This window comes from Mastomys coucha, unplaced genomic scaffold (assembly GCF_008632895.1).
Source record: "Mastomys coucha isolate ucsf_1 unplaced genomic scaffold, UCSF_Mcou_1 pScaffold21, whole genome shotgun sequence".
Taxonomy (NCBI): Eukaryota; Metazoa; Chordata; class Mammalia; order Rodentia; family Muridae; genus Mastomys; species Mastomys coucha.
Genome location: NW_022196904.1, coordinates 137,606,694 through 137,620,940, shown reverse-complemented (window position 1 = coordinate 137,620,940; position 14,247 = coordinate 137,606,694). Strand labels below are relative to the sequence as shown.

The 14,247-nt window shown below is 44.9% G+C and overlaps 1 protein-coding gene across 1 annotated transcript in view; it reads right to left on the bottom strand.

Moving 5' to 3' along the window:
* Nucleotides 1–14,247, bottom strand: part of Majin (membrane anchored junction protein) — a 45,617-nt gene that overhangs the window by 2,113 nt on the left and 29,257 nt on the right. Inside the window, exons 4-9 of the mRNA XM_031389411.1 lie at nucleotides 10,282–10,357; nucleotides 9,717–9,842; nucleotides 8,883–8,914; nucleotides 8,515–8,603; nucleotides 6,733–6,796; nucleotides 366–438 (exon numbers count right to left, since the gene is read on the bottom strand). Coding sequence (XP_031245271.1) covers nucleotides 366–438; nucleotides 6,733–6,796; nucleotides 8,515–8,603; nucleotides 8,883–8,914; nucleotides 9,717–9,842; nucleotides 10,282–10,357 — 460 coding nt within the window. The remainder of the gene's footprint in view (nucleotides 1–365; nucleotides 439–6,732; nucleotides 6,797–8,514; nucleotides 8,604–8,882; nucleotides 8,915–9,716; nucleotides 9,843–10,281; nucleotides 10,358–14,247) is intronic.

The following is a 14,247-nucleotide window of genomic DNA, read 5'->3' as shown; positions in this document are numbered from 1 at the left end:
GCAAGTAAATTCAGTGTTTTACCAACTGAGCTCCAACTCCGGCCTCTGCACCTTCAATCTTAATGCTGATGCCCCAGGTAAAGAGAAAGTGCTTCCCAGAAATAGTTCTTCAGCCCCACAGAAGAGGGAACCACACTCCTTCCAGCTTTCCTTTGAAACCTTCTACTTTATTAGGAAATGTTTTGGAATTTCTGGGCTACTGAGTTCAATGTCAGAAGTAGGGGGTGGCTGGGCATGGTAGCTCATGCCTTTACTTTCAGCGTGCAGGAGGCTAAGGCAGGAGGAGGTTCAAGAGGCAGACCTGGGCTCTACTACAAGAACCTGTCTCAAAGAACAAAAACAATCTAGAATCTCCCCAGACTTACCCCGCTCCTTGACAGCAACGGCATTAGACGCTGGGGGATCCTGGTTTTCCTGCTGGGCTTCTTCATCCCTGCTCTGTTAAAAACAAAACAGAACAAAACAAAACCAAACCAACAGAAAAGACCAAGGGTAAAATCAGTCTCTTTCTCTCTTTCCCTCTGTCTCTCTCATTTTCTCAAGATAGGGTTTCTCTGTGTAGCACCAGCTGTCCTGAAACTCGCAGAGATCCACCTGTCTCTGCCTCCCCAGTGCTTGGATTAAAGGCATGCACATCCCCGACCCTACCCCCAGTCTGCCCTTGTGTCTGTCTTTCTTTTTTGTTTTTAAGGATACAATCTTAAGACTTCATCCTGTATGGCCTGTGATCTGGGTGCTACTGGCTTCTGATTGCTCAAGCAGGTCCTACACTTCCTTCTATTCTTGGTCACTCCAGCTTCCTAACACAGACCTTCGAAAACCATATGAAACGAGCTTGGAACAAGTCCAGCTGGGTTTGCCTCTATCCATATTGCTAAGTGCCTCCTGGTGCTGAAACTAGAAGAACCAGATGTCATTTTAGTACAGTCCATGTGGCACAACTGTGGCACAAGCCAGTGTGGCGAGGCTGTCCTATGAGGCTATGGTTGCAAAATGGGTGGCAGTTGTCAGGGAAGGACTTCACAGGGATAGTGGCATTTGGATAGAGCTTTGATAGATAAATGGGGTAAGGAGCTGGTCAAGGAGAGCAGGGCTTTCTGGGCAGGGACAGGATGAAAAGGGCACAGTACCATTACTGGGTAAATACAATCACAATGGCTAGAGCCAGGCATGGCGGAAACATGACAGCAGAACAGTACACATGATGCAATGCAATCTTCCATCTCTCCATGTGCCACTCTTTGTAGAAATTCCTTTGTACCTTGAAGAGGATACCATACAACCTGATTCCAGGTCCACATTTCCAGTAAACGCTCTGATGGTTAGAAACAAGCACACATTTTCTTTGGAATCTCTGCCAGTTGGCCTGTCCTCACCCAGTATAGCCTGGGGGCCTGACTGCACAGCAGCATGGATGCTATTCACTGTGTGCTTCTGGTAAAGAATTTGTACAGGGTACTAGGGAGACAGAGTTGCAAAAGGTCCCTCAGAAGTCAGCACTGGCCCCTATTCTAAGCATTTGTTTCAAGTTAGAATGGTAGATCTTTCTGAGTATCTTCATAAACTCTTCAACTTGGTGTCTATAGTGGAGGTGCAGAGGGTCATGTTCCTACACAGATGAGAGAGAGCTACAGGAAGAAGAAAGCCCTGCTCACCCTCCTAGACTAGCTCTAGTTTCTTGAAAGGGTAATTCTTACAGACTTAATGAAACTATGATTCTGGACTTAAATCTTGCTGCAGAGAAGATGGAAGAGTCCAGCATTTATGAGGGTTGGGTATAAGTGGTCAGAGAGAGGGCAAAGGTCATCCCAGAAGCAAGGAAACTCCTCTCACAAAAAAAAGGGTGGCTTCCTTGGAAGGCAGTGTTCAGGCACAAACTGTAGAGAGGAAAGACAGGGTGAGGAAGACTGTGGTGCCACTGTAGAGGATCAGCAGGGTGTCACACCATGAAAGCCACTGATAGTTCAGAGTTGGACCTGCTTAGAAGTGGAATAGAGGTGAGAATACACTGAGCAGTCTGGTCCACATGGGGTCCTTTATCTGTTCTCTAATATCCTTTTAACCCTTTGTAGTCTGGCTTTCTAGGTCTGGGATCTGAAAGAACAAAAAGAAAGGGTCTTCCCTTCCTATTCTTCCCCAAACAGGTCTCATGAGACAAGTACTGTATTCTTTTTACAGGTTCCCTGCTAAAGCTTTTCAATGTGTTCAGACATGCACAGTCCTCCCTGGCTGTATGTGTTCCTATAACCCAAACTTTCCACAAAGGGGTGGGAGGATGCAGGCACTGAACCATAGGAACAAATTCAATTCTTCCAGCTCAAGTAGCTTGCACTGAGAGTCACTGTGGTTACATTAATTCAGGAGAAATCCTTTCCCTGGGAACAGGGTCTGTGATGGAGGCTGTCTTTGGGCGTTGAGTCAAAATCAATAAACATGCTCCTTTGCTCAGCTTTTCTCTAAGCCCAGAGTTGAGATGAAAAGGTAATTATGTTGAGTAAGAAGCTGTGGGTACTGTTCTTGCAGGAGCTGATGTGTCAAACTAAGAATAGGAAGGTACGGAGGGTAGTGCGAGGGAAATGCTTCTTTGTAGCAATTATCTTGCTCGTGGAGCACTTTGTTCTCCAAAGCTTCGTGTACCTCTCTTGTACTTTCTCAATTCTCTTCTTGACTTCCAGAGACTGGGAGTGCAGAGGAAACAGCTTTCGGCCTAAAACCACTCAGTGGGCTGTGGGGCTGACACGAAACTGGGGCCCCATCTTCTAACCCTGTTCCCAGAGACAGAAGTCTAGATTCCCAAGGGCACAGTCAAGTACTTGATAAACTGGAAATAAGCAGCCAGGTTTTATATGTGTGTTGGGTGTCCTGGCACACAGCATGCCTTAAACAGGTGAAAAAATATTGGAAGTAAAGTTGTTTCAGAACTTCACTCCAAAAGGTTTTAGGTTACTTCCTGTGATCCTTGTGGACTTAAGGCCCATCACTATCTTGTCCCTGCTAATTTGTCCAATAACAGTTCCCAGCACTGAGTTCTGAATGCATTGGCCTCCAGGCATAAAAAGTGTCACACTCTTCTCTCTTGGCTTGGGCTCTTCAAGGGCCTCAGCTTCCCCAGGGACTTTCCCCTCACAACCTCCATGTTCACTAGGTGGCCTGTGCTTCCCCGAGGCACACAGCTATCTGACTGTCTGAGTTCGAGGCCAGCCTAGTCTACAGAGTGAGTTCCAGGACAGCCAGGGCTACACAGAGAAACCCTGTCTCGAAAAAACAAAACAAACAAAAAAATCTATAAGGCATATATAATAGTTACGAGATATTTAAAAGGAGGAGGAAGTAAAAAAAATGTACCACTTTCTTTTGGAGGGGGGAGATGGGGTTAAGAAAGAGTTTCTCTGTGTAGCTTTGCCCCTGAGTGCTGGGATTAAAGTCATGCACCACCATTGCCTGGCTAAATTGTGCCACTTTAAAGACAACTTATTGGCAAGGAGCCTTAAAATGGAATAGCCAATATGTGAACATTTAAATGAAGAAATAAGTCATCAAATAAATCAAGTAAAATCACATCACTGGGACTACCTGTCCCTCTCTCTCTCTCTCTCTCTCTCTCTCTCTCTCTCTCTCTCTCTCCTTCTCTCTCCCTCTCTCTCTCTGTATATGTGTATATATATATATGTATGTATGTATGTATATATATATATATGTGTGTATACATGTATATATATTTTTATGTGTATGAGTACACTGTAGCTGTTTGTACAGATGGCCGTGAGCTGGGAATTGAGTTTGCTCTGGCCCCTCTTGCTCTGGCGTTATACACTGTAGCTGTCTTCAGATGCACCAGAAAAGGGCATCAGATCTCATTATGGGTGGTTGTGAGCCACCATGTGGTTGCTGGGATCCAAACTCAGGACCTTTGGAAGATAAGTCAGTACTCTTACCTGCTGAGCCATCTCACCAGCCCTCTTTTTTTATATCTTAAAGGATTTATTTTACTTTGAATTACGTGTGTGTGTGTGTGTGTGTGTGTGTGTGTGTGTGTGTGTATGCATTCGCGTGCGGGGATGTGAGTGTAGTACCCACAAAAGACAGAAGTCTCTGTGGGTAGGAAAGAACTCTCTGGAGCTGGAGTTGCTGGCTGTTGTGAGCTGCCTGTCCTTAATGATCAGAACCGCTAAAGAGCAGTAATGATCTTAACCACCAAACCATCTTCTTCAACCTTTTAGCTACTTTTTAAATTTCAGGCAATAGGGACAGAGTCTATGTAGCTCTGTTGGGCCTTGAACTCACAGTGATCTGCCTGCCTCTGCCTCCCAAGTGTTAGACTTAAAGGCACTGACAATCATGCCCTGGCTTAACTACATATTTATGTGGATATAGGAATGTGAGGTGCATGAGGGTAAAGTGGAAAATTCTGGTTTCTTTGGAGACTCAATTAGGTTATACTGATGTTTTGCTGGGGCAAACAGGTGAAAGAAATGTTTTACTGAAGCAGACACATGAAAGGACCCATGATATTTAGAAAGAACAGAAATGTGACCCCACACACAGTGGGAGCTCAAGCATTGGTTCGCTTTTTTCTGCCTCACTAGTCTTCACTGACAACACGCATGTCTTGTTTGCCTGACATTGAGTTGCTGAGCTTCGCTTGTGGTGACTTCATAGAGAGAAACTCGCCAAAGAACTTCTCGTGAGGTTCCTGAGGCTTCTTGTCACTTCCACAGACTTGGGCTAGTTGGGAAGCCTTGTGGTTTCTTCTGGATTGAACTGCCCTTGCTGATTCATGTGTGGTGTCTGCCGAGTGACTGGACTGCAGCTGCTGATTCATGTTTGGTGTTTGCTAGTGGACTGGACTGAGAACAATGAAGATTGGAATCACCCCAAAGAACTACTTCTAAACAGGTGCACTTCCCCCATATCCTAATAAACTTTCTTTTCTATTACCTCTGGTGGATGGTGGGCTAGAGGGGAGGTTGAACCATTACTAAAGTAGGTTGTGAAAAATATATCCCTACATGAGCATGTGCACATAGAAGTCTGGATACCTTGTGTTGGTCAGATCTTTTCTTCCACATTGTGAGTCCTGGGGATGGAAGTCAAGCCATCAGACTCGGCAGCAGGTTCCTTTGACAAATGAGCCATCTTACTGGGTATTTGTTTTTTAATTAAAAAACAAATTTTATGCCGGGCGGTGGTGGTACACGCCTTTAATCCCAGCACTTGGGAGGCAGAGGCAGGCAGATTTCTGAGTTGGAGGCCAGCCTGGTCTACAGAGTGAGTTCCAGTACAGCCAGGGCAACACAGAAAAACCCTGTCTTGAAAAACCAAAAACCAAAAACCAAAAAAAAAAAAAAATTCTATTTGTGTGTGTGTGTGTGTGCGCGTGCGCGCGCGAGTGCAAGCACATGCAGGTGCTCACAGCGGCCAGAATAGGGTGTGGCACCCTCTGGAGCTGGAGTTACAGGCAGTTGTTTGCTGCCCAACATGGATACTAGAAACTGAACTCAGGTCTGCAAGAGCAGCGAATGCTCCTAACTGCTGAGCCACCTCTCAAACCCTATGTTTATTTTAGAGACAAGGTCTTACTATGTAGTCCTGGCTGGCCTAGAATTCTCTATATAGTACAGGCTGACTGCAAATCAGAGAATTCAGATCCTACCTCTGACTCCTAAATGCTGAGATTAAAGCCATGTGCCACCATGACCAGCTTCCCAAAGTTTTTTTGTTGTTGTTTGTTTGAATCCTATTTTTATTTCGAAGTTTTTTTTATAAAGTAATTTAAAATGTATTCTTTCAGCATTCTATCTGTGTAAATACTGCATTGGATCACCTTACTGCTTGCCCCGCTCTCTCCCTGTCTCCCCTTCACTCTTCTTCCCAGCACACTGAGCTCCTGCTTGTATGTCCCTTTTTTCCCCTGGACCCACAACATAGAGTTACCTGCATGTGTATGGGTGTAGGGTTATTTACTGGGTCATGGCAGCTTACCAATGGCTATACCCCAGCATAAAATGGCTACTCCCCTTCCCCAGCAGTTCATGATCTGCCAGCACCTCAGTTAGGGGTTGAGCTTAAGTGCCCTTCCCCTTCCATGCAGTCCATGCAGGGATGATAACTGCCTAGATCTTGTCTGGGTTTAACTCAGTCACCTCGGCCGCTGTGAGGTTATGAATGCACTGACGTCACTGGGTCCTGAAGACATCACTTCACAGCACTGCCCCCCACCCTCCAGTCCCACTCCACAGCCCTGCTGAGCTGAAACTTACAGTGTGGTTAGGCAGGCCTCAAACTCTAGCCATCTTGCTGCCTTGTCCAGAGTGCTAGAGTTATAGATGTGCATGTCTAGTGCTGATACATGCCCACCTCACCTGCTAAAATGAGACATGCCCAGACTCAAACTCCAATGTAGATTAAGGCAAAAAATTTTCTACAGTGAGGATTCTACATTGGATTTCACGCCCATTCAATACAGACCTATTTTTAAATTATAAAACACGAGCAGTTAAGTCGAGAAGACTGTCAATATGAAAAGATCCATGGGGTGTGTTCATTATACAACTACTTTGGGGACAGTGACAAGTGCAGAATAGTTGAATGTCGTTCTACAGAGAGTGAAACCCAAGAATGAGTTCAGTCAACTCAGTGTGCAGCAAGGACCAAGCAGAGTGTGTAACAGGAGCCCAGCCTGTAACAGAGAAGGAGCCATCAGAGCCTCAAAGCCCCCATCTTGCTGCTTACCCTCTTACTCTCCTTCAGAGGCTTCTTACTGCTGGAAGCTTCACTAGATGTCTCCATCTTGGCCCTGAAGCGGGGGAGAAAGCCCAGAAAATGTCATTGGCTGTGGCAGCATCACCATATTCAAGCAAATGTAGCCCAAATGAATATTTCAGCAAGTTGGCTATTTTTATACTACTCCTGGCTGGCAGGATAAATTGTATGGCAAGATTTTCTTTGGTTGCTTTAATTCACAATAGAATTTCGATTGGAAACATTTAAAGGTATGTTTGAGACACAGTAAATGTGATGGAAAGAGGTATCGAACTATGAAATGTTCAGTTGTACATCAAAACCCAGGGGACAGCTGAGGCCTCATCTCTGTAGGAAAATCAGTTAAATAAAAGTTTTATACCTTACATGTGATTACATTCCACATGGCTTGGAATGAACTCCCTATTTGTCACTGACATGTCGAGTCAGCCCCTTTGTAATCTACCTTTACTGACATGAAAGCATCTTGAGCAGGGGAGCAAACCACACCTTGGATTATTCCAGGTGGCCTTCCGGGGATGGCAACAATGACTAGATTGTCTGACTGACTAATTCTCCCACTGACGGAGGCTCAGAAGGACACAGGTAGCCTCTGCAGCAGCAACTTCAGCGTGTTGGAATATGCTCACATTCCCTGACACTTCATGCATACATACTACATTTTTCTTAAGACAAGGCATCTCTAGTGTCCCCTGACTGGCCTCTTACAGTGAGTCACTCTACGCTTCTGCCCCTAAAAGCTGAGATTGGGAGTGTACCACCACACAGACAGTATCTTGCACACATTTACATTTTAGCCAATTGTTCATGGGCTAAAATCTATTTTATTCATTTTCATCTTTTCAAAGTCCTTTGCATGTATATGTTCATGTATGCATAGAAGTATAAATGTACATATGTGCACACCTGTGTGAAGGGCAAAGTTCAACCTCTAGTGCTGTTTCTCAAAGTATTGTCTACTTTTTTTTTTATTTGAGACAGGGTCTCTTACTGGCCTGGAGTTTGCCAAATAGGCAAGGCTGGCTAGCCAGTGAGCCCCAGAGGCCCACTCGACTGCATCTCTCCAGCACTGCAGCTATAAGCCTGTGCCATGATGCCTGGCAGTCCCATGGGCTCTGGGACCAGGCTCAGACCCTTAGGCTTGCATGGCAAGTACTTTATGAACCAAGCTATCACTTCAGCCTCCTTCTGTTTTTGTATAACATTCTGAGAATTCCTACGTTTTGTGATTTCTATTACGTAAAACCATACATATTCACTGACTATGTTGAATTCAGTTCTATAGATTTTTTGTTGTTGTTGTTTTTTGAGACAGGGTTTCTCTTTGTAGCCCTGGCTGTCCTGGAACTCATTCTGTAGACCAGGCTGGCCTCAAACTCAGAAATCCGCCCATCTCTGCCTCCCAAGTGCTAGGATTAAAGGCATGTATCACCACTGTCTGACCAGTTCTATAGATCTAACAGTGTTTCCTCCTAGCCTTTGTCTGTATTTTTCTTTTCTGATGTCAGGGCCTCACACTTATTAGGTGAGCACTCTGTCAAGCTACACACCAGTTCTGCCTCTAACTTGAAGAATAAAACAATCTTACTGTGCTGAGAGACTGTTCCAGTGAAATAGAAAATATCACTTATTTCCTTTCCTCAGTCTACCCCTAGGGCAGGCAAGGTACTGAAGCACCTCCAAATCAAGCAGCTGCTCAAGGGCAGGGTCAACACATGGCAATGGGTGGCAAAGCCTCTCTACACCACTGACCTGTGTGGCCCTGGCCTGCTCGGGGGGCTGGGCTCCTCCATGAGTTTCCGTTTCCTCATTGTGGCTTCTGCTTCCTTCTCAGCTAGGACCTGCAGAGAGGAGACTAGACTCCTGGGACCCTTCTTCTTCTAGAGCCTCTCACAGTTTAGAGGGCACAGCCCAGAGGACTGCCTACCAAGGCCACTTGTAACATCTCCACTTCTGCCAGAGACATTGCCTCTGAAATTTAGATGAAGGGAGACGTATGGTCTCATATTTAGTCAGTGGGACCTGAGACCACCTAAGGGGCAAAGGCAAAAGAGACAAGAGCAGCACTTTTGAGGCAAGAGAGACAATTTTCATTTTTGTACAGAAAAAGCAAAACTTACCAACTCAAGAGGAATATCACCTGCTGGTTTCCCTATAATGAGAGATTTGAATGTCATAATGGAGCAAGACTGCTGTCCCTGGATTTCTGGACTTTATTTATTTATGGGACCTGGCTTGAGATAAAACTTCTGCCTGGACCCTTTACTTTTTTGCCTGGTACAACTTTCCTGAACCACCAGTGACTGAGCTTCTGCCCTACCTTGCTCCAGAACAACTGTTACCCCTATGCTCAAGTGGAGTTGACTCAAGCTGTACTTTAATAAATGCTCTTCAAGGGAGGATACATTTTCCTACCTGACAAACTGGCATCCTCTGCTTTCCATCTCATCCCCTTGAGGCAGTACCTCTTACTGAATCAGAACCTTAGCATTTCATCTCTGCTGGCCAGCCACCACTGAGCTCCTAGAATCTGCCCATCTCTGCCAACTCTCCACCACCTTCCTCCCTGGCCAAAGGTCAGAGTTACAGGTACATGTATGTGGCCATAGGCAATGGGGATTCAAACTCAGGCCCTGTGCCCATCTCACAAACAAAAACAAATTAAATGTTGCCATGGGTATCTGGCACTGAGCAATTACTCTCCAGATACACTATGGATCCCACCCACCAATACTCATACATACGATCCCCAAAATTAGTGTATCTCCTCATCATTCATAAAGGAGATGTGGGCAGATCAAATAACACAGCATGGTGCCCAGGTCACAGGGTATTGCACTAAGCTTAAAGGAAATGCTTCAGGGCTTTGTCTGTGTGGTTAGAACTCAGTTGGGGAAACAGCTAGATGGTGGTCAGCTCAGTCCTGCCCATTTCCTTTGTCATCTCTAGCTCACCGGAAAGCAGATCTTCAGCCCACCATTTCATCTCTATATACAGAGTAAAAACAAACGGGTAGGGGGTCAGGATGATCTCTCCATGTTTAAACTTCAGGTGGGAAACCCTCTCCCACTTGCTTTTATCTGAGGATGGTGCTAAGGAACTGAGGATGGAGCCGGTCATTATGTGAAGGCTGAGACACCAGCTCTCCTGTGCCTACCATCCAAAGGCCTCCCTTCTCACTGCTTCCACCTAAATCTATAGTGTCACCTGTGCGTCACTGAGAGCTAGGGAAATCCAGGTGTGGTGTTGTAGACTAATAATCGCAACACTCGGAGCCTGAGGCAGGAGGACTACTGTCAACGCCATGCTACCCTTGACAGCATACTGAGAAAGACAGCCATGGCTAGCTACCTCAAAGGCCCAACTGTCAGGCATGTTGTTTTATATAGGGTTACACTTGTAACCTAGCACTTGGAAAGTGGATGGAGGACCAGCCTGGGCCACATGAGATGGGAACTTAAACATCAAACTCCACTTTTCTGGGAGTGGGTAGGGGAAGGACGAGGAAAGAAAGGATACAGGGAAATACAACGAAGTGTTCTGTAACAAAGGGCTGCAGGTTGTCCATGTTTGCCAGGACTGCACGGATAGAATCCTGAAAGAGATATTTAAAATTATTTTAATACTGTTAAAGCTCATCTTTCCATCTACATCTTTCACTCTTTTCAAACACCTATATTTTGTTAGTTATTGCTTATTGTTGTTGATTTTTTTTAAAGATTCGTTTATTTATTTATTTTATGTGTATGAGTACACTGTAGCTGTACAGATGGCTGCTCGCTCCGGCTCCTCTGGCTCTGGCCCAACTCACTCCTGCCCAGCTCGCTCCGGCTTAATACACTGTAGCTGTCTTCAGACGCACCAGAAGAGGGCGTCAGATCTCACTACGGGGGGTTGTGAGCCACCATGTGGTTGTTGGGATCCAAACTCAGGACCTTCAGAAGAGCAGTCAGTGCTCTTAACTACTGAGCCATCTCACCAGCCCCTGTTGTTGATTTTTTTTTTATGTAATCTCACTGCATAGCCTTTGCTGGCCTGCAATTCACTATGTAGACAAGGCTCAAGCTCACAGAGATCTACCACTATAGATATCAGCCATTATATACATATTTGTGTGTGTTTGTGTGTGTGTGTGTATGTGTGTGTATATATATGTGTGTGTGTGTGTCTAGCTGTATAATTTTTTCAATTAAAATAAGGTTGAAAGGCCAACTGTGGTCAGGAAGTTGAGGTAGGAGGATCTGATCTTGAGGTTCAGACCAGACTGGTCTACAAAGAAAAGTCTAAGAGAGCCAGGACTTAAAACAGAGACTACTGTCTCAAAAACAAAGAGACAGCCGGGCAGTGATGGAGCACGCCTGTAATCCCAGCACTTAGGAGGCAGAAGCAGGCAGATTTATGAGTTCGAGGCCAGCCTGGTCTACAGAGTGAGTTCCAGGACAGCCAGGACTACACAGAGAAACCCTGTCACGAAAAAACAAACAAACAATCAAACAAACAAACAAAAAACCAAAGAGACAAAGGAACAAAAATAGCTGGGTCTGGAGAGATGGCTCAGTGGTTAAAAGCAATGACTAATCTTTCACAGGATCCAGTTTCAGTTCCCAGCACCCACATGGCGGCTCACAAACATCTGTAATTCTAGTTCCAGGGGATCCAATACCTCTTCTGGCCTCCATGGGTACCAGGTGTGCATAGTGCACAGACATACACACAGGCAAAACCACCCATACATATAAACAACAAAATGATAAAATAAAATAAATAAAATTAAAAAAAAATGAGTGTGTGCACACAGGCAGGCCCCTGCTCGTGGAGGTGGGGCACACATGCTACAGAGGACAGCCTTTGGAAGTTCTCTCACCCCACCATGTGGGTCCTGGTTATAAAACCCAAGATGCCAGGCTTGGCAGGCAGCACCGTGACCTGCTGACCCATCTCGGGAGCCTCACATACCTATGCTCTAATGAAACTGGACCATGTGCTGGTTCCTAATCATGTTTTCTGCTCCTCCACTTCAAGTACTTTTGCTGTTCCCCCTGCCTGGAATGCGTTCTTCCCACCAGCATGTGTCCAGCTCCTACCTGTACTACCTAGAAGGTACAGTTTAGACGACAGCCCTGCAGAGGGCTGTCCCTCCAGCAATGATTTGTTATCTCAAACTTCAGACAGTTAGCCCAAGGCCTTGCACTGTATTCCACATACACGGTCCATTTTCCCTACTGAGAGAAAGTAAGGAAAATGTGGGAAGTACTAGATCCACCTGCTTTATCAGAGCATCAATTTAACAGTATTATTTTAATACTGAGGAATGGAGCAGAACACTACAGGTCTTCAACAACAGGTATGACATATAGTTATTGACATATAGTTACTTGCTTTTGCTCAAGTCAAAAAGTCTTGCTTTAACTCTTAATTAGTCGTAATTAATCTTTTTTTTAAAGATTTATTTTATTTATATGAGTACACTGTAGCTGTCTTCAGACACACCAGGAGAAGGCATAGGATCCCATTACAGATGGTTGTGAGCCACCAAGTGGTTGCTGGGAATTGAACTCAGGACCTCTGGAAGAGTAGTCAGTGCTCTTAACTGCTGAGCCATCTCTCCAGAGCCCATAATTAATCTTGAGGAGTCTAAATAATTTGACATTATAAAATGACTGCTTGGACTGCAGGCTGGCTCAATAGAGAAAAGCCCCTGTTTGAGAGTCTGGGTTTTGCTTACAATGGTAGCTAGTACCTACTATGATGGCATTTTTCTGGTGTCTATGTATGTTCTGTGGGTATGGGCAAGTGTCCGTATGCACCTGTGTGCCCAGAGGTCAGCACTGGATGTCTTCCCCCATCCCTCTGTTTTGGAGACAGGGTTACTCTCTGAAGCTGAGCTCATGGTTTGATGAAGCTGGCCAGCCAATGAACTCCAGGGATCCAGTGTCTCTGCCACCTTAACACTGGGGTTATACAGTGTTGAGCTCAGCTTTGATGGCTGCTGGGGCTCTGAACTAAGGTACTCATGCTTTTGTAGGCACTTTTACAGCTTCTAGAACTGGTATTTTGGATAATTAGACTATACTACTTCTCAGTTAATATGTTTAAAAGGAATAAAACAGAATGATAATATTTGTCACTGAAACTAATAAGGAATATATGAGAACACGTAGGGCTTCAGACATGGCTGCAGCTCTCTTTACTACTTGGTCAGTTCTTCTTTTTTCTACCCTTTATTCCCCCGGGTTTCACCTAGCATCACTAGATAGGTGAGAAAGAAGAATAGAAGGGAGGGGGAAGGGGGAGGGGGAGAAAAGAAGGAGGAAGGGAGGGGGAGGGAGAGGGGGAGAGGAGGAGACATCCCTGAATCTAATTTCTTTCCCTTTGTTTCTTCTTTGAGCACGACTACTAACAAAGTGCAACCAACCTCCCTATAGGACCAACAACCACTGACCCTACCTATGGGACTCTAGTATTTATATACACTCTGAAAAGTTCCTAAAATTCCAAATACCACACAATCTGCAGCTGGCAAAAACCACACTTCTGCTAGAGCAGGAGGCAAATCATGGTCAATTCTGTGGACAATCCAAAGAAGCCCCACATCCCTACAACTGGAATTAAAATAAATGCATATTTTTATAATATTCCTGTTGTTTTTAAAGAAGCCAAGATTCTAGAATTATCACTAGAGATGGCTCAGTGGCAAAGCTGTTCTTCTAGAGGACTCTGATTTGATTTCAGCACTCACATTGCTGCTCATAACCTGTAACTCCAGTTCCGGGGGTCTGACACCCTCTTCTGACTTCCACAAGCACTTGGCACATGGCACACAGACATGCATGCAGGCAAAACATCTATACATATAAAATGAATAAATAAAATTTGTAAAAATGAAAGAAAACATAAAAAGTATTTACTGCTAGGTATGGTGGCACATGTGTGTAATCACATGTGGGAGGCTAAGGTAGGAGGGGGATTATGAATTCAGGGCCAACCTGAGGATCATAGTGAGATCTTGTCTCAAAAAAATTTTTTTTTAAATACTTTGGAGCCAGACATGTTTCCAGCACTTGGAAAGCTGAAGCAAGAGGATTGCCATTAGTTCCAGGTATGTCTGGGCTTCATGACGGGCAACAGTCTAGCAAGGGCTACTACCAAACAAGAGCTTGTCTCAAAAACCAAGAAAAGGGTCTGGAGAGATGGTTCAGAGCACTGACTGCTTTTCCAGGGGATCAGAGTTCAATTACCAAGACCTATGTGGTGCATCACAACCCCGTGTAACTCTAGTCCCAAGGGATTCAATGACCTCTTTTTGGCCTTTTTAGACATCTGACACACATGGATACACAGATATATATGCAGGCAAAGTACCCATACACATAAAATAAATAAACAAAAAGAAAAAAGAAAAGAATTAAGAGCTGGGCAGCTGGGCGGTGGTGGCACACGCCTTTAATCCCAGCACTTGGGAGGCAGAGGCAGGTGGATTTCTGA